This window comes from Myodes glareolus, chromosome 5 (assembly GCF_982192425.1).
Source record: "Myodes glareolus chromosome 5, mMyoGla1.1, whole genome shotgun sequence".
NCBI classification, from domain to species: domain Eukaryota; kingdom Metazoa; phylum Chordata; class Mammalia; order Rodentia; family Cricetidae; genus Myodes; species Myodes glareolus.
Window position 1 is genome coordinate 67,833,631 of NC_142030.1, and position 20,040 is coordinate 67,853,670.

The 20,040-nt window shown below is 42.6% G+C and overlaps 1 protein-coding gene across 1 annotated transcript in view; it reads left to right on the forward strand.

Moving 5' to 3' along the window:
* Window positions 1-20,040, forward strand: part of Soat1 (sterol O-acyltransferase 1) — a 49,532-nt gene that overhangs the window by 17,974 nt on the left and 11,518 nt on the right. Inside the window, exons 4-10 of the mRNA XM_048421091.3 lie at window positions 11,791-11,942; window positions 13,830-13,889; window positions 15,925-16,032; window positions 17,325-17,607; window positions 18,590-18,668; window positions 19,330-19,411; window positions 19,745-19,790. Of these exons, the coding sequence (XP_048277048.1) occupies window positions 11,791-11,942; window positions 13,830-13,889; window positions 15,925-16,032; window positions 17,325-17,607; window positions 18,590-18,668; window positions 19,330-19,411; window positions 19,745-19,790 (810 nt within the window). The remainder of the gene's footprint in view (window positions 1-11,790; window positions 11,943-13,829; window positions 13,890-15,924; window positions 16,033-17,324; window positions 17,608-18,589; window positions 18,669-19,329; window positions 19,412-19,744; window positions 19,791-20,040) is intronic.

Genomic DNA, 20,040 nt, shown 5'->3' on the forward strand with positions numbered 1-20,040 from the left:
GTGAAGAGTCCTGCCATAGTTCCTACCTCATCTGCTTCTGCTAAGTGTTCTGTCAGGGATTAGAGATCATTCTAAAAACTAGTGTGGAGCCATTTTAAATGTGGACGGACTGTCCTATGAATCATATAGACTAGGCAGTGCCTTTAAATTTTCTAATAATACATGATTTAAATTTGACTGTGTTAAAATTTTCCCTTTCCCAATGAAATCACAATCAAAGTTCCCTGGCAGAATTGAAGATATGCTCAGTATCCAGTGTCTGTTTTAGTTTTAAGTTCCCTTCAAAGGCCAAGGGGATGTTTCCTTTCATCTAATTTGTTTGAAATGCCGCACTTTCTTGGGTCTAGGATGAATGATGCTGTTGCTGGAAATACTAGTACAAGAGTTTATTTGTTTCACGTTAGTAGAGTATTCCTAAGTGCGTTTGTGACGTCTACTGAGCTGCTTTATAAAGTGGTGTTCAAAAAGTTGTTAAAGTACATTTTGTTTGTTCTGTTTGTTGTGGGACGTATGGGGGTGTTACACACGCGTGGGGAGGTCAGAGGACAGTTGTGGCATCGGTTCCCTCCTCCCATCATGTGGGTCCCAGGGTCTGAAGTCAGGTTTTCAGGTGCGACAGCAGGAGCCTTGACCTGCTGCCCCATCTTTCTGGTTCAGACAATGTCTTTTCTAACTGGTACTTCATTGCTCCAAATGAGGGCCCATTTAAGACTTATTAGCCCAGGTGGGTGGCACATACATGCCTATAATCTATAATCCCAGCAACTGAGAGGCTGAGACAGGAGGATTGCTATGACTTCAAGGCCATCCTGGGCTACATAGCAGACCTTGTCCCAAAAATGTGGAGCTAGAGGGACAGTCAGTGCTTAAGAGCGCTTGTTCCTGCCGAGAACCCAAGTCTGGTTTCCAGCACTTACATCGGGCAGCAGCCACCACTAACTCCCAGCTCTAGAGAATCTGATTCCTTCTGCTGGTCTCCACAGGCACTGACACATACGTGATGCACATATGTACATGTTTGTACATACATACTTAAAAATAAAAATAAATCTTTGAAAAGACCCAGGTGCCATATTTCAACTGTGTAGAGTTGAGGATGTTGTTAAGATGGCTTCTTTGCTGATTGGGCCCAATACAAGTTAGTGTCGTAGGCTGGACCATAGTGAATAATGAGCAAACCTGTTTTCCTCAAGTATTTACACAAGTGTGAGAAAAGATTTCCATAAGAGGGAAGAAAAGGCTGAAGTGGTAGGAACCTTTTCACACGGCTTCATAAGTCCCCAGGGGAAAGATTGTGAAAGGGAGCATTGAGGTGGAAGAGCACAGAAGTGGAAAGTTTCACAGATCCAAGCTAATTTCCCGGGCTTGGTTTTGTTTGTTTGGGTGGGACAAGCTCTTGTTATGTAACCCGAGCTGAGCTTGAACTCAAAACAGTCCCTCTGCCTCAACCTCAAGAGTGCTAAAATTCCTAGTCTGAGCTACCATACCTGGCTTATAGCTTTAAAAAAGAGTACTCCATTATCTGCGTATTTATTAGTGATTAAATTAAATTCTAGGACCTGTGAGATGCCATGAGGAATAAGGGCTCTTGTCGCCCCAGCTGATGGAAGACGGGAATTGACTCCCTCGAGTTGTTCCCTGTGGCCTCCACGTTTGTGCTGTGGTACTTGTATGCCCATTCACACAGTATCAGTAAATAAATAAGTCAGTGTCCGATTCCCTGGTTTGGTCATTTGAAATCAGGATGAAGTAAAGAATGAAATTAAGAAAGTAACTGAGAGGAGGGTGAGCATTAATTTAGCCCACAGTATTAATTATGTGTATGGGACAAGGCCTTGTTATGTGATCTACTTCCTGCTGTTAGGGACACGCAGCAGTCTCAACCCTGGTTTGGAGGTAGACAACCTACACTGTGTCTCAGGTCTCTGATCGTTACTTATGCTCTGCTGGGGAGCAATGGACGGGAACGTGTGGTGGAAAAGTTGGGCTTACATTGTATTCTTTCCTGTTTCATAGCCTCGGTGGGGAATTCTTTTCTACCTGTGTGCTTTACCCTTATGCCTTCACCCATCAAAATAATGCACCATAGTCCTCAAATTCTAGCTCATTCTGCTGACCACAGTTTTCCTACCCCCTTGCTTTGAGTATGTCCTCCCCATCTTGTACTCTTAAGTTTAGTCTATGATTTGATTGATTAATTAATTAATGATTGATTGATTGAGGTACTCGGAAGTAAACCTAGGTCCTACACATGCTAGGCAATCCTCTCCTAATACTGAACATCGTCGCTAGCCCCAATTGTTTGTTTAACAGAGATCTTGTTTAGAGACCTTGAACCCAACTCTGTAGCCCAGGCCTCAGCTGGCAACCTTTTGCCTCCTGTTTGCGATTACAGGCTCTGTAGCAGGGTTCCCTGCATTTATGTGTAGTGCTTTGTTCTAAATGAATCATTACAACTAACTGATAAACTTGTGATTTGAGTCAAATGCCTTTGAATTGGCAGTTGTTGACTAGGACATAGTAGCTTACTTGGTAGAGTGCCTTCCTAACACACTCAAAGCCCTGGGTTTGATCCTCACACTTCTGCCAAAACTGTCTGTCCATTTTTGCTTTGCTCCTGTAGGCTGCCAGTCACTTTTTACTTGGCAATGCTGGTCTGCCTGTGTTCTTTGGAATCTCTTCTCTCATTTTACTTAAATACATAGGTGCACAACTCTAGTCTGCCTTGGAGACTTTTGGGAAAGTCAGGTCATTGGTCTTTTTATTTTATCATTTGAAAAAAACTAGAAAGCTTCTGCCCTTGGATGTTCAGCCTTTCAGGTAACGATGAAAGAGAGTCTGCATGGACCAAAGTGGAAGATGAGTTGGGTTTAGTGTAGACTAACGGGGCTGGGCTGCTTCACCTGCTCGCGCTGCTCTGTCCTCGCACTGGCTCCACGCCCTGCTGTATGAGTGGGCAATGCAGCGACTCAGTTGGATACCTTGGAGCCCTGCGTCGGGCGGTGTCCCTGGTAAGGACTGCCACAGTTGTGTTGAAGACCTCTCCTGAGGTGCTCTGTTTTATCTTATTATTTTGTGGGGGTTCGGGAATTTTTTAATTTATTTTTTATTTTTTTGTGACAAGATTTAACCTTATAGCCCAGATTGGCTTTAAACTTGACAGTCCTCCTGCCTGGGCTTCCCACGTGCTCGGACTGTAGGCACAGATCACTGTACCTCACTTACTGCTGTATTCTTATTTTATGGTTAATGAAACCGAAACCTCAGAACAGTCACAGGATAGTGACTTCCATGACACCACTTGAGGAACACTTTCTTATGTCCTATTTAATGTCCCTGAAATTGGAATAGGTATCCTGGGCTTTGTGTACAATTCGTACCCCCCCTTCTGTCACTCCCCCTCATCCCTCCCCCTCTGAAAACTGTCTCATGTAACCCCGGCCGGACTCAAGCCCACTGTGAGGTTGAGGATTGTATTGAACTCTGATCTTTAGGTCATCCACCATTAGGTTACATGCTTACATTGACTTTTTTATTTTTATTTTTTGAATTGTTTTTTATTGAGCTATATAGACTTTATTTTTTTAGACAGGGTCTCTATGTAGCTTTGGCTGTCCTGGAACTCTCTATGTAGACCAGGCTGGCCTCAGACTCACAGGGGTCCACCTGCCTGCCTCCCATACACATTTCTATTTTATGATTTTTTTCCCCTCCCTAAAATTTTGTTGGTTTTTTTTGTTTGTTTTGTTCTGTTGATGGTACTAATCATATATACAGAAAATAGTTCAGATAATGTGTGGTGGAAAGCAATATAGTGTAATAAAGTCCGAGGTTGTGTGGACGATATTTTCCCAATCAACGGCTGACAAGTTCTGGGATTTGCACACTCCACTTTACCCACTTCTTTTAACTAACCCCTCCCAACTCCAGGCTGGAGCACAGGACCTTGCTCCAGCTAAGCAAGCATCTATCACTGAGCTACGGCCCTCGCCCTTCAGTTGAGTTTTTAAAGCTTAGGTTTCCCGTGTGTAAAATCAATATTACAATGTTCATTTGTTTTCAAGGCTGGGGATGATGTATAAAAGCTCCCAGAGATCTGTCCCACGTACCCATCTAATGAACAGGAGTCACGTGGCTTTCAAGCCCCTTTCCTTCAGAGCTTCCAGGGAAAGAGTCAGTGAGGTGTTTGGTTTTGTGTTTTAATAACCACTTTCTACCACACTTTTCTCTCATCAGAGGTTGCAGAAAACCTCTAAGAGAAACATAAAAAGTAATATCTATCAACTAAATGCCTGCCACCAGGAAATAACATTTCGGCTTATTTCCCTCCTGACAGTTTTTCCTTTCCCTGTCATGCACACAGTTCCGTGTAGATGGATTGTGCAGAGTTTGCATCTATCTATATAGGGAGGATATGCCTTTCTGTGTTCACATATATGCTCATTGCTGTGTGTGTTAGTTTGCATATTGTCCTTAATATTTTGTGCTTGTGTATTATATGTTTAATGTGATCTTAAAGTGTTTTCATTAGAGTTCTTTGTGTGGATGTGGCATTTGTTAACTATGAGGAATATATTTTTACTACTTTTCTTGTCTTCTAGAATTTTCACAAAGAACAATGGAATGAAAGAGGTAGATGGAGACCATGAGAATAAACTCTGTTACCCTTTGGCAGCACGCACCTGTATTCCCAACATTCACTAGGCTGAAACATTTCAAGTTCAAGGTTAGCCTAGGCTACCATCTTAGGGTTTCTGCTGCTGTGAAGAGATGCCATGACTGGCAACTCTGATAAATGAAAGCATTTAACTGGGGCTGGCTTATAGCTCAGAGGCTTGTTGTCATCATGGCCAGAAGCATGGTGTGCAGGCCGAAGTGGTGCTGGGGAGGAGCTGAGACTTCTACATCTGGATCAGCAGGCATCAGGAAGAGAGAATGACACTGAGCCTGGCTTGAGCTTCTGAAACCTCAAAGCCCGCCCCCAGTGACACACTTCCTTCAACAAAGCCACACCTCCTAATAGTGCCGGTCCCTGTGAGCCTATGGGGGCCATTTTTATTCAAATCACCACAGATACATAGTAAAACTCTGCCTTGAATAATACTAAACTAACTAACTACTAATAAATACTAAACTAAACTAACGAAACATTTGAAAGATAAAGATGAATAGGCTGCTGGGCGGTGATGACACATACATACCTTTAATCCCAGCACTAGGGAGGCAGAGGTAGGTGGATGGCTCTCTCTGTGAGGTCGAGGCCAGCCTGGTCTACAGAATGAGTTCCAGGACAGGCTCCAAAGCTACAGAGGTACTCTGTTTCAAAAAAACAAAAAACAAAAAAACAAAAAAAGGACTAGGTTATTTAAGTGGAAGATTAAGGTAGATAAATATGTTTCAGCTTCGTATGGGCTGATTAAAATGAGATGAAGAATATTATGTAGACTAAATTTGGTGATAGCCCAGTGCAAATTTCCATACAGGGTGTCTATCTCGGGTAGGCTTTAAACTCACTTTGTAGCTAAGGATGACCTTGAATTTCTGATCTCTCGCCTCCACCTTCTAAGTGCTGGGAAGCCAGGCTTAAAATCATGTCTGGTTTATGCTGTGCTGAGATGAGACTCTGGGCCTCCTGAGTTCCTCAGTGTTGGTTAAGCGTCTACCATCTGATCTACATCCACAGCTGCTCCCTGCCCCCTTTCAGGTTTTGAGGCAGAAGCTCAAACTGTTAGCTTAGGCTGGTCTCAAACTGGAAGGAAGCGAACTCCCTGCCGCATTTTCCCAAGTACTAGGATTACTGCTCTGTGCCACTGTGTCCTGCTTGCAACACTTTGCTTAAGTTTTTGCTTTCAAACAAAATGCTTTAGACTTAGCCTGAATAGGGCTTTCCTTCTTATTAGGTCATCCACCATTTTTAGGTTACATGCTTTGTAGTATGAGGGCCAGCTTGTTGGGGTTTCTGTTCCCGCCCAGTACCCCACAGCTGGCAAGTTCCAGAGAAAATTACACACAGGACTCCATAAGATTATAAACTGATTGGCCCATTAGGTCAGGCTACTTATTAGTTCTTATGATTTATCTTAACCCATTAGTCTGATCTATGTTAGGCACACGACTCCGTACCTTTCTCAGCTGGGCAAGTTACGTGCTGCCTCTTCAGTGGTCTGCGCAGGAGTGCCAGAAGAACCTTCCTGCTTCCCAGAATTCTCCTGTCCTCATTACATCACCTCTGCTTCCTGTCTGGTTTTCCCGCCTATACTTCCTGCCTGGCCAATCAGAGTTTTATTAAAATACATGATTGACAGAATACAGATAAGTCTCCCGCACCAATGCTTACATTGACTTTTATTTTTATTTTTTGAATTGTTTTTATTGAGCTGTATTTTTTTAGACAGGGTCTCTATGTAGCTTTGGCTGTCCTGGAACTCTCTTTGTAGATCAGGCTGGCCTCAGACTCACAGGGGTCCACCTGCCTGCCTCCCATACACATTTCTATTTTATGATTTTTTTCCCCTCCCTAAAATTTTGTTGGTTTTTTTTTTTGTTTGTTTTGTTCTGTTGATGGTACTAATCATATATACAGAAAATAGTTCAGATAATGTGTGGTGGAAAGCAATATAGTGTAATAAAGTCCGAGGTTGTGTGGACGATATTTTCCCAATCAACGGCTGACAAGTTCTGGGATTTGCACACTCCACTTTACCCACTTCTTTTAACTAACCCCTCCCAACTCCAGGCTGGAGCACAGGACCTTGCTCCAGCTAAGCAAGCATCTATCACTGAGCTACGGCCCTCGCCCTTCAGTTGAGTTTTTAAAGCTTAGGTTTCCCGTGTGTAAAATCAATATTACAATGTTCATTTGTTTTCAAGGCTGGGGATGATGTATAAAAGCTCCCAGAGATCTGTCCCACGTACTCATCTAATGAACAGGAGTCACGTGGCTTTCAAGCCCCTTTCCTTCAGAGCTTCCAGGGAAAGAGTCAGTGAGGTGTTTGGTTTTGTGTTTTAATAACCACTTTCTACATCCTTTATAACAAAGATCGAATTAGTCCACCGTGGCGTGTGTAGGAGTTTGGTACTGGTTGGATCCACAGTTGTTTGAAAATTACAAAGACACTTTTGTGAGTGCCGGATGCATGATGTACAAATAGAGGTGGTATTTTTCAAGACAGGGTAGCTCATGTAGCTCATGCCTGTAATCTCAGCACTTGGGAGGCTGAGGCAGGAGATCACCTCCAGTTTGATGTTTATCTGGGTAAAAGATCAAAAAACCAACCAACCAACCAAGATACTGAAAGTCACTGGGGAAGGCAAATGGAAAAAGAGAGAACTTTTGAAAAGGAGTTAAGTACAATGAAGGAAAAGGGCAGGGGGCATCTTTCCAGGGCAGACCCGAGGAGCCAGTGGCACACTTGACCCAGATTCCTGCCCCCCTGGGCATGCCTGCTTTGTCTAGAAGGGTCGGGTTTCTGCTCCTGCCACAAGTGCCACAAATGTCTTTCCAAGAGGTCAAAAGGTTCTCCGGACTGAGCCAGGCACTGAGTCAGAGCCACCAAACAATTCTTAGACTCATAGGGGCCTTGGAGTCAGCATAATCTTCCTTAAAGCCATCTTTGAGGAAATTGTGAGTCCTGTGTCCTGTGGCGTTTTGAGATGCTAAAACATTGTGCCCTGATTGGTTTGCGCTGTGCTGCTTCTCCCAGCCTACTTGGAAGTTTTTCAGCCTTTGGAAGAATTATTGGATTCATCCACAGAATGACTGTTCTTTTCTCATTTCAGTACTCAGTCTGGTATAGCTTCAGCCTGGAGGCTTTCTACAGAGGTTGCTTTCTGAGGTGTGGCTGTGAGCATGTTTGTAAATCTGTGCCTAAAATGTTGGGCCATTCCCGCCTGAATACCTATCTCATTCCTGAGTGTGTGTGCTTTTATTATGTAGGTTTCCAACCACAGGATCTTTGCTCCCCATTCTTGGACTCTTCTGGGTGATCTAATTGAGCTGCTTGCTTAAAATAGAAGGTTCATGTGAGCCCCAAAACACAGTGCGTTTGTTTGCTGGGTTTCTGTTTATTTGCTTCTCGTCATTTGAAACAGGGTCTTATTCTGTAGCTCTGGGTGGCCTGGGTACATGCAGAATGGCTAGCAATCCTCCTGCCGCAGCCCCCTGAGTGCTGGGTGGTTACTAGATTATCTAAACACCTTGCTTTTCTGGTCATTGTCCTCTCCCTCAGCATCTGTCCATTCCTCCAGGGCCACTGGCTGAGGGAAGTTAGTACTCACAGATGCGAGTTTGAGCGACCAAGTCAGTGGGAAAGCCCCAGCTGATGCCATGGCACTTCAGTTACTCAGACTTCATTCGGACTAACTGTGCTCACGTTTTGAATTCTAAATAACAGTTTCATGTGCTAGGAGAATGTGAAAAGCAGGAGCAGACCGCTCCACTAGCTGTCCTCTCGCTGAGGGGGTGGCAGCAGTCACCAATGTCGTCTCTGAGGGTTTCTGAAGAGAGTTTAAGAAACTTCCTGGTCTCCACAAAGTGTTCTTGAGTCCACTGGCAGCAGCTTCTGTTGACTTTTTTTTTTGTTAATTTTTCTTACTGTTTTTATTGAGCTATGTATTTTTCTCCATTTCCTTTCCTTCCTCCCCCTTCTGACTTTTAATTCCTCAGAGAAAGACAGACATTAAGACATGAGCATTAGACAGCTAATTATAATACCGTATATATGGTGCTACATTTAAATGATTATCTTAGGCTGGGTGATGGTGGCACACTCCTTTAATCCCAGCGCTCAGGAGGCAGAGGCAGGCGGATCTCAGAGTTCGAGATCTGGCCTATAAGAGCTAGTTTCAGGACAGGTTCTAAAGCTACAGAGAAACCCTGTCTCGAAAAAAGAGGAGGAGGAGGAGGAAGATTATCTCGGATTCCTGAAGTACCCACGTACAAATTTGAGTTCAGTGGGAATGAAAGCAGTGCATAAGGAGTAAGAGCTTTGTCATAGCTAGGTGTGGTGGCACCTGCCTGGGATCTGTACTCAGCAGGCGAGGGCAGGAGGATTGCTTGCCTTGAGTTAGGGGCTGTCCTGGGCTACAGCATGATTCTGTCTTAAACAAGAAAAAAAGACTGATCAATTTTTGTTATTTTATAATATATTTGTGTGTGTGTGTGTGTGTGTGTGTGTGTGTGTGTAACACTCAGTGTGCCATGGTGCACATCTGACAGTCAGGGGAGTTAGTGCTCTTTCTCTAGTCAGGGTTCCCAGCAACTGAACTTGGGTTGCCAGGCTTGCACTGCGACAGTTTACCAGCCGAACCGTCATGGTGCCTGCCCGCTTCTGCCCGCCTCTGCCCTAACTTGAGGCAGTTGTTTAGCTGGAGCTGAAGGAAGGAAGACTTGACTAAGCAGTTTTTACTGAAATTTGTATAACGTCCTTTAACAACCCCTTCCCATGCCTGTATTGTCTTACACTTGCTACGTGGTTGTGTCACACTGGTGTCAGCGTGCGAGGAGTGCTGAAAGAGGTGGCTTGGAAGCCTTTACCTTGTCTCAAGAACCTGGCTTCTCTTTAGTGCTGAGTAAAATCGAGGTTTGACTCCAAGCGTAGGGAGGCCGAGGCCTTACATACATGGCTTGTCCCCTGCGCTTTTCTGCCTGTCCCTGACCTTAGTGCTTAGCACTTTCTGCTTCAACAATAGAAAGCTCCATTCTAGAACTTACCAAGGGCATTGCACTGCTCATTCCACAAGGAAGGGTCCTGGGTTTGTGTGTTTATATTATTGCCTCTCTAGTTAGTGCCTCAGAGTGCCCCAGATTTGTCCTAGTCCTGGGTGGGATCAAAAGATCCTGCCCCTTCTCTTTCGGTATACTTCTCCATTGGAAAAAAAAATCACTTTACTTTTTAAAATTTATTTTAGGGCCAGGTGTGGTGGCACATGACTAAGCCGGCACTTGAGGCAGAGCTGTAGCCGCTGTGAGAGCACACTCCCACCACCCTGCTGCCTTTGCGCAATTGCGTGCTTAGGCGTCTGTAGGCTTTGTGTTTGTTTTCCTTACTCACTCCTATTTATTTATTTATTTACTATTTTTTTGAAACAGGGTCTCACTAGAACATCCCAGGCTGTTCTAGAACTCACTGTGTAGCTCAGCCTGATCTCAATATATTTTTTGCGTCAATATATTGTAACCTGAAAAAATGACATATATATTCATAATATATAAATATTTTCAAAAACTGCAAGTATTTTTCTTAAAATATTAAGGACAGCTAGAGGCCCAAATAACAATTTGTATAATTTTTATTTATCTTTTGAGATAGAGACTCCTCCTGCCTCTGCCTTCTATGTGTCTGGATTACATGTGTACACCACTTCACATGGTTCTACATGTATTTTTATAAGATTTTTTATATATAGATATGTCTGTATAATGTATGCACACACACTCTTAAGTTTTATGTATGGCAGTATTTAGCGATACAACTAGGTACACATACATATTCATTATGTTCTTTGTTGGTTTTGTTTTTTGGTTTTTCAAGACAGGGTTTCTTTGTGTAGCCCTGGCTGTCCTGGAACTAGCTCTGTAGACCAGACTGGCCTTGAACTCACAGAGGGCTGCCTCCTGAGTGCTGGGTTCAAAGGCATGAGCCACCATAACTTTATTCATGTTTTATGGTTAGCTAAATACATAGTGATGGAGATAGGAATAAGTATTATATAAACATAGCTATGATACAAAATGACATGCATTAAAATGTAAATTGTTGTGGGGGTTGGAGAGAAAGCTCAGTGGTTAAAAGCGCTTGTTGATCTTGCAGAGGACTGGGATTTGGTTCCCAGCACCTACATGGTAGTTCACAGCCATCCATAGCTCCAGCTCCTGGGGATCTGATGCCCTCTTCTGACCTCTGCAGACACTAGGCACGTGCATGGTACATATGTACACATGGAAACAAAACACATACAAGAAGATAAATCTTTTTAAAAAATGGTTTAGAATATTCATTGTGGGAACTTAGGGACAAAGGAATTTGTTCAGGAAAAAAGACTGTGGTAATTACATAATATAGACACAATGTATTGATTTTTGTTTTCTAAATAAAATTATTAAAAGAATTCTCTCTCATTTTTATCTGCTGTGTGTGTTTGGAGGCAGAGTCTTAGTCCAGGTGGCCTCACACTTGCTCTGCCTCTGCCTCCAATTTCTCTCATCGTGTCCCTCTGATGTTAGTGTCCTTCCTAGATGCTCATTTACCAGGTGGTCCTTCAGTGTCTGGGGACTTAGGCATATCCCCAGGCATGGTGGCGTGTGACTGATCCCAGCACTCGGAGGTGAGGGCTTGGAAGATCAGGGTTGTTTGTCTACATAGCAACTTTGAGGGAGGAAAAGAGAGGAGAAAGGCGACAGATATATATTTTCTTTTTTTTGAGGTGAGGGGTTCAAGACAGAGTTTCTCTGTAGTTTGGGGGCTTGTCCTGGAACTAGCTCTTGTAGACCAGGCTAGCCTCAAGCTCACTGAGATCCTCCTGCCTCTGTTTCCTGAGTGCTGGGATTATAGGTGTATGCTACCACCTCCCGGCAGGTATATATTTTCAACAGGGTATATGTTATTACTGTGTTTTCATACATGCCTGAAACTACAAGTCAATGATAGAAATTATTTCTTCTGCTTTTACTCCTGTGAGCTCACTTGTTTAGTGTGGCTTTCTGTCGACCCGCACTTTAAGGGACCCCCTGAGAGAAATGTCAATGACCCACAAGCAAATACCGACATTTTTATTTATTTAAAACTTTAGGAACTGAAGCCACTGTTTCTGAAGGAAGTTGGTTGTCACTTTGATGATTTTGTGACCAATCTTATTGAAAAGTCTGCATCTCTGGACAATGGTGGGTGTGCTCTTACAACCTTCTCCATTCTTGAAGAAATGAAAAACAACCACAGAGCCAAGTGAGTATGTGTGCTGTTGTCTCCCAGTGTAGACACCTACTCCAGCCAGCTCCGTGGTCAGAATGTGGAGTGCAGTAGATGCCCCGGGTCACACCGTGCTACTACTTTTACACTTTCTTTTTTATATTTTTTTATCTTTTGAGTCAGTTTCTCACTATGTTGCCTTGGCTGGCCTGAATCCCTGTGTGGATCAGGCTGGCCTCGAACTCACAGAGAGTTGCCTGCCTCTGTCTTTTGAGTGCTGGGATTAAAGTTTTTTTTTCTTCTTCTTAATATGGGGTTCCATTTATTTTATTTATTATCATAGCTTTATTTTATTTATTTATTTATTTATTTTGGTTTTTTTGAGGCAGTGTTTTTCTGTGTAACTGCCCTGGCTGTCCTGGAACTCACTTTGTAGACCAGGCTGGCCTTGATTGAATTCACAGATTATCTGCCTCTGCCTCCCGAGTGCTGGGATTAAAGGTGTCCACCACTGCGTGGTTAACTTAGTTTTTTTTTACCTTCATCTATCTTGTTTGTTGTATGCATGTATGTTTGTATATATGTATGTGTCTGTGGGGGCATGCAGTCCACAGTGTACATGTAGAGCTCAGAGGACAGTTTTTGATGGTCAGTTCTCTTTTTCCACCCTGTGGATCCCAGACTGAATTAAGGTTGTCAGGTCCGGTGACAAATGTCTTTACCTGCTGAGTCATAACACTAGCCCAGTATGGGTTTTATAATGTGTGTACAAATCCTTAAACCCAGCCCCTCATGGTGAGGTAGATGCTACAGCTATCTGCATGTTACAGATCACTGAAGCTATGCGAGATTCCGCATCAGGGATCTACCCCGGAGTCTGCTCCAGAGTCCTTGATGTAACCACATCCTTCCCATGCCTATTGTACTCTATTCGGTGTGTACTCGTAGTACAGTACCCTGCAGTTAGTATGTGTTTAGAGGAGAAGGTTACTATAGAGCCCAAAGGCTAATTTCCCCTTTTGGGCTCCCTGCTAGTTTCTCTCCTGGAGAATGGTTGTGAGAATAATAGCCAATGGCAGTGCCCTAATAAGATGATATATGAGGCACTAAAATGTGTTTTATTTCCCAATAGCAGCTGCTATGATCAGGAAGCTAGCTGTTGGGGTTGTTGTAAGTTCTTTGACACTGAAAGTGTTCTATAAACATCAGGTCAAGAGATGCTGCCAAGCCTGAGTTCAATCCTTGGTTTAACCTGATGGAAGGAGAGAACTGACTCCCTGCAAGTTGTCCACATGTGTGGTCAACCCTCCCCCAAATGAGACATTAAAATAAAATGTTAAAAGTAAACAAATATCAGGCAGTGTGGAGGACACATCAATAGCAGTGTGCAGTGTGGAGGATGTATCAATAGTAGTGTGCAGTGTGGAAGATGTATCAATAGTAGTGTGCAGTGTGGAGGACGTGTCAATAGCAGTGTGCAGTGTGGAGGACGTCAATAGCAGTGTGGAGGACATGTCAATAGCAGTGTGCAGTGTGGAGGACGTCAATAGCAGTGTGGAGGACATGTCAATAGCAGTGTGCAGTGTGGAGGAGAACTGCACATCACCTCGGGGTCTTTCAGGATGGGTGGTTCAGGGACTGCCTTACCATGGGGCTCTAGCCCCATGGAATCTCTGGTGCTTCAGTTAGACATCTGGCATAGCTCCTACCTAAGTAAGTACATATGCACCCACTTCACAGCACTGCCAGGAGTGGTGAGTTAACATGCATAAAACCCTCAACATAGTACTGGATTGGACGGGGAAAGGAGGTCAATGAATGTTAGCCAGTATGCTTGCTGGTAAGCACACTCTTGCTCCTGCGATTAAGCTTCTTATTATTCTTTTCCTATCTATGTTTTGTTGTAATTTTTTTCTTTTCCAGAGATCTGAGAGCACCTCCAGAACAAGGGAAGATCTTTATTGCAAGGCGGTCTCTGTTAGAGTGAGTGATTTTTGCTTTTGTTAATTATCAGTTTGATTTAGGAAGGAAAACTGTCTTGATTTATAGAATCTCTGGTCTGTCTGTCTGTCTAGTTTGTTTCAAGACTGCATAAGTCATGAACTTTGATGTTTTAATGTTCCTTCTTGCCTATCTTTTAGTTCTCTTTCTGGCTTCTTTGGAAAAGTTAGATATAAAGGCAGCTGTCTATCCTCTGACAGATTCTTTGAAGTTGTGCTACAGAGAATTGTGTTTCAAGAGAGTTAGCAGAAGAGAATTTGGAGAGAATTTTGAATTTACTGCTGTCTTAGGGTTTCTTTTGCTGTGAAGAGACACCATGACCACAGCAACTCTTACAAGGAAAACACTTAGTTGGGGTGGCTTACAGTTTCAGAGGTGTAGTCCATTATCAGCATGGTGCAGCATGGCAGTAGGCAGGCAGACGTGGTGCTGGAGAAGTAGCCTTGTTCTGCATCTTGACGTGCAAGCAATAGGAAGTGAACTGAGACACTCATTGTGGCTTGAGCATATATGAGACCTCAAAACCCTCTTCCTCAGAGACACTGCCTCCAACAAGGCCATGCCCACTCAAATAAAACCACACCTCCTAATAGTGTCACTCCCATTGAGGGCCATTTTCTTTCAAACCACCACAACTGCCTTCTTAATATGTGTGTGTTTTCCTTTGATTCTTGATAGTTTTCTTTTTAAAAATCCATGATTATCTAGACTCTTTAGAATTGCATGCAATGAATGCATTGTACTGACTAATTTATGAACCAAAGCAAAAGGTGCACTTTGGATGGGAGATGGCTGTTTCTTCTTTCCTGTTATTAGTCACTGATAAGTCCCCTACTTATTAGGTATTCTTTGGGATATTGATGAAGTTTACCAGCATTAGGAGAGAACATTTGGTTGGTGAAAATTACGTCAGGTGCTGTGATGTGCCTTCCTTTAAAAATGAACCTTGTTTATCAAAACTTATTTTATAAGCCAAATCGGTGTGTGGTTCCTAACCTTGCTGTGAAGGACAGAGTTTTCTATATTCTGCTCATGCTGTACTTTAAAGCAATTGGGCTGTGTTCTTTTTAAAATTTATAATCTGAGAAAAAAAATGCAGACTTTCTACAAAGAAGGAAGAGTCATTATTTAAACATTTTAGCATAAGAATTGTATTATTTAAAATTAACAAAATGAAGGGGGCTATAGCTCAGTGATAGAGTGCTTACCTAGACATGCATTAAGCCCAGAGTTTAGGCCTCATTAATGGGAAGCGAGGAAAGGGAAAAACAAGGGAGGAAAGAAATGTTATCAATTAAAATATACTTGAACTTAAAAAAATAGGAATGTGACCAAAGAAATGGCTTAGCTAGGCTTTATTAGAGTTTGAAGATCTATTATACAGAGGCTTAAGAATATCTTAGATATTCTTAAGATATAGAAACTGCACATACTTCCCACACATAGCCAGTTGGCTAGAGAAGATGCTGACTGAGGAGGAGTCACCCAGAAGGTTATTCTGTTAAAAGGCAAATAGCCAGTCTGAAGGACTGCAGGCCAGCAGAAAGTAGATGCCGCTGATTAAGGTTTAAGTTGGTGGGCCGTAGGTAGCTGGCTGCCATCGTCACAAAGGAACACAGACTTAAGTGCGTTTGTGAAGTCGGGCTCTCCGCTCCCGAGGTTTGGAATAGAGCCTGTGTCCCTCCTCTCTGGCGGCCCGCATTTGCCCACACAGAAAACAGCTTCCAGTGGGTTTCCTAGACGGAGACTGCTGCTCTGGGGTAGCCATGCTGTGTTCCGTGAATCAGTATTCTATTTTGGAAAGAAAGTTTAAGAACCCGTTATTTTTACCTTAATTGTATCATTTAATTTCTGTATATTTCAAGTTTATACTGTGCTCTTTTGAGGTTTTTAAAGTGATTTCTCAAAGAGTAGATTGAACATCTTGTAAACTGCTTTAAAAAGTATCATTGTTGTGCGGTACTTTAAAATTAAATATAGATTATTAACTCATGATTTGCGTGACCTACATTTGCAGTGAACTGTTTGAAGTGGACCACATCAGAACAATTTACCACATGTTCATTGCGCTCCTCATCCTCTTCATCCTCAGCACGCTCGTGGTAGATTACATTGATGAAGGAAGGTAAGACAGGCAGGCTGCGTCCAGCTAGCGGATGTGTAAACTGTTGACTATTCTCATTTGCTTAAAATAATTCCAAGACAGCTGTGTTAGTGATGAGTTTCTTCTCCTAAAACTAAAAGAAAAAGTTTTGTCACTCACCAATGTCATCATCATTTTTTTTTCCGCTGAGAAAGTAGTCCAGCTAGACTCAGGTGTACTCTATGGTTGAAGGTGACCTTGAACTGTTGATCTTCCTTTCCCCCAACTGATGGAGGAGGGTTATCTATCTATTGTGTTATTTTTATTAGTCAATAAAGAGACTGCCTTGGCCCCTTGATAGGACAAAAAATTAGGTAGGCGGAGAAAACAGAACAGAATGCTGGGAAGAGGGCTATGAGGCAGACGCCATGGAGCCAGCCACCAGGTCAGACATGCTAAATCTTTTCCGGTAAGCCACCACCTCGTGGTGCTACACAGATTATTAAAAATGGGTTAATATCAAGATATGAGAGTTAGTCAGTAACTAACTCTCTAGAGATAATGGGCCAGGCAGTGTTTAAATGAATACAATTTGTGTGTTATTTCCAGGGCTAAGCTAGCCATGCGGGAGCTGGGCGGGATGAAAAGCAGGCCTGCCCGCAGCTCTTCACTATACCCAACCTCCCAAGTGCTTGGAAGACAGGCCTATACTGCCACAGTTGTTGGAATTCTCAACAACTGAACTATACCCACGACTCTTTTAAAATGCTCTCTTGCTCTCTCGTTCTCGCTCTCTCTCATACATGGTTACTTAAGGCCATTTTTGTGCAAGTATATAGTGTTCCTTGATCTTATTTTTCCCATATGGTGCTGCCCATCTCTCTCTACTCCCCTCTCTAGTCCCCTTTGTTTCCCAGTTTGCTTCTACTTTCCTGTCATCTGCACATACATGCTCTTTAGTGTCTAAAGTCTAGAACCCACAAATGATAGAAAACATGTGATATAAATAACTTTTTCTGAGGTTGACATAATTCTTTTAATAAGATTATGTCCAGGTGCACTCATTTTCCTACAAATGATACAACTACATACCACGTTTCCTTACGTGTCCTACATTGATGGACACTTAGTTTGGTTCACTAGCTGTTGTGAGCAATGCTATAATAAATACAGTAACATGTTGATACCCATGACCTTGGTATGTTAATGTTGCAGTATTTCTAAAAGTTGAACGCTATGAGTATATATATATGTGTGTGAGAGAGAACATTTTAAGTTCTGTACATTCATTGCGTATCAATCATTCACCCCTTTTTACTTTTTTCCCTCCACAGGCTGGTACTTGAGTTCAATCTCCTGGCCTATGCTTTTGGCAAACTGCCTACTGTTATTTGGACATGGTGGTCCATGTTCCTGTCTACACTCTCAATCCCCTATTTCCTGTTCCAACATTGGGCCCATGGCTACAGCAAGAGTTCTCATCCACTGATCTATTCCCTTGTCCACGGCTTTTTCTTCTTAGTCTTTCAGCTTGGAATCCTAGGTTTTATCCCAACATATGTTGTGCTAGCGTATACACTGCCTCCAGCCTCCCGGTTCATTGTTATACTTGAGCAGGTAAGGTTTGAGTGTCACTCGGAATGATGCTATGTCTATTTAACGAAGAACAATAATGATCCAATACTGATGCTGTTATTAACATGTTAGCGCTGGATGTGTGTTTATATGTATCTCAATACCATTATCTGTGGAACTGAAGGATTTTGAGTCAGCGGCTCATGTATATCCAGTTAAGTTCTAATTTTTCTGCCACCTGCTCCCAAATCATGGGATTGCAGGTACGCCACCATGCTGTCTTAGGATTGAAGTGTTTACCTGGGTAATAGCATTTTAAAGAATTCATTCTACTTCAGTCATCTGGAGCTGAAATAAGTTATATTGAATTATTTTTGAAACAAAGTTTTGAAATACATTTTGTAAAAGTCTTTTGGATGTTTGTAGTTGAAAATCCCCACTTTTGAAGTGCTGAGCTCACCATGTCCTCATGTAGCTACTCTTGTTGAAATGAGAGATACATTTTAATTTGTTTATCCTACACTCCAGGGGCTTTCTGGTGTGTGTTGAGAATGGAAGGGAACATTCTTTGAGCCTTTCCTTTGCAGTGCTGGGGGAGTGTCAGGCAGGACCTCCACCACCAAGCTACACTCAGCCTTTGAACAGAGTTTTTCTTTGTGGTTTTTTCATGACAGGGTTTCTTTGTGAAACAGTCCTGGCTGTCCTGGAACTCATTCTGTAGACCAGGCTGCTTCTGCCTCTTCGAGTGCCATGTTTAACGCCACCACTGCCCAGCCCTTGAACAGATTTTTAACTTCTCAATGTTATTTTTTTTTAATAAACGAATAAGACTTCTGTTAGGTACAAAAATAATTGAAGTGATTACATATCTTTCTCTGCAAGGTTTTTTTCCTGCCTTTATAAAGGCTAATGAGTTGGTATGTGCACATTTAAGTTTTGTGTGAATGTTACCCAGTGCAGTTCTGGAGTTACTTATAGGAGACAAGACAGTGCTGGGAAATTGACTTCCCCTCTCCTTTGGCAGATCCGTTTGGTAATGAAGGCCCACTCATTTGTCCGAGAGAATGTGCCGAGAGTACTCAATGCAGCCAAGGAGAAATCAAGTATGTAACCCTTCAACCAAAAAGACTAGTGATGGGATACTTCATCTTTTTGCATGCTGAAATGACATTGTATTTTTGTAGAGAGTATATTTTATTCTGTGCATGGGGTCCATATTGATTTGGAAGACTCATTAGTTCCTGCCTGTTCTGTTTTGTCCTTTTATCTACAATGCAAAAAGTGTATCTTTAGACTCCTGTAAATGGAGTGTTCATAGCCTCACTCACCTGTGTCTGCTTACTTTGCAAATTGTAGTTTTCCCTCTGTTTTTATCATAGTCACAGTAATGACTTAGAGATTGGCAGTGCTGGGTTATAGCAAGAATGGCAGGTCATTTTAATAGACCAGGAAGAAAAACAGGATCCAGGAGGTCATGCTGTTCTTCCCAGTTCTTCTCTTCCTCCTTGTTTCTTCCTCCTGCTCTTGCTCCTGTTTCTCTTAACCCCCTCCTTCCCCAGACAGGGTTTCTCTGGGCGGTTCTGACTGTCCTTAATTTACAGATGTTCAGCTGTTCGTCTGCCTCTGACTCCCAAATGTGAGTGCTGGGATTAAAGGCGTGCACCACCACTGCCTGGCCAGCCCTGTTCTTGCTTCTTTTTTCTGTTCTTCTAGTTTGCTGGGAGAAGTCAAAGATCTTGTAATCCAGTAGTTTTCCTTTTTTAGGCACAGTTCCAGTACCCACAGTCAACCAGTACCTGTACTTCCTGTTTGCTCCTACACTCATTTACCGTGACAGCTATCCGAGGTAACTTTGGAGGAGGGCAGTTCATACAGGGCTACAGAGAAAACCAAATGCCTCCAGTAGTCATTCTAGAGGGCTGGTTCTAATGACTAATTCTTAATAGAATTACGTAATTTTGTTATGGTTTTGGTGTTAAGTTTTTGGTGGTGGTGGGGGTTGGAGATCAAATTCAAGGCTTTGTGGTATGCTAAGCTCACACTGTCCTGCTAAGCTATTCCTCTGCCCATAAATGATTCTGTGTAGAAAAACATCGTTAGGTTATTTACATTGTAGATAAAGGACAGAATAGAAATAGTCCATTGCTTATTGCAGAGAACCCGTTTTTCTTCTTTTCAGGACTCCTACTGTAAGATGGGGTTACGTTGCTATGCAGTTTTTACAGGTAACTTTTTAAGGACTGCTTAACATGATGATTTTTATTTATTTATTAACAAATGGGCTTATTTTTTTAAAAAAGTATATGCTTTATTTTATGGTCATTGTTGTTTTGTCTACATATATATCTGTGTGAGGGTGTCAGAAATCCTCACACTGACAAGTGTGAGCTACCATGTGGGTGCTGGGGATTGAACCTGGGTCCTGGAAGAGCAGCCAGTGCTCTTAACTTCTGAGCTATCTATTCAGCCCCATAA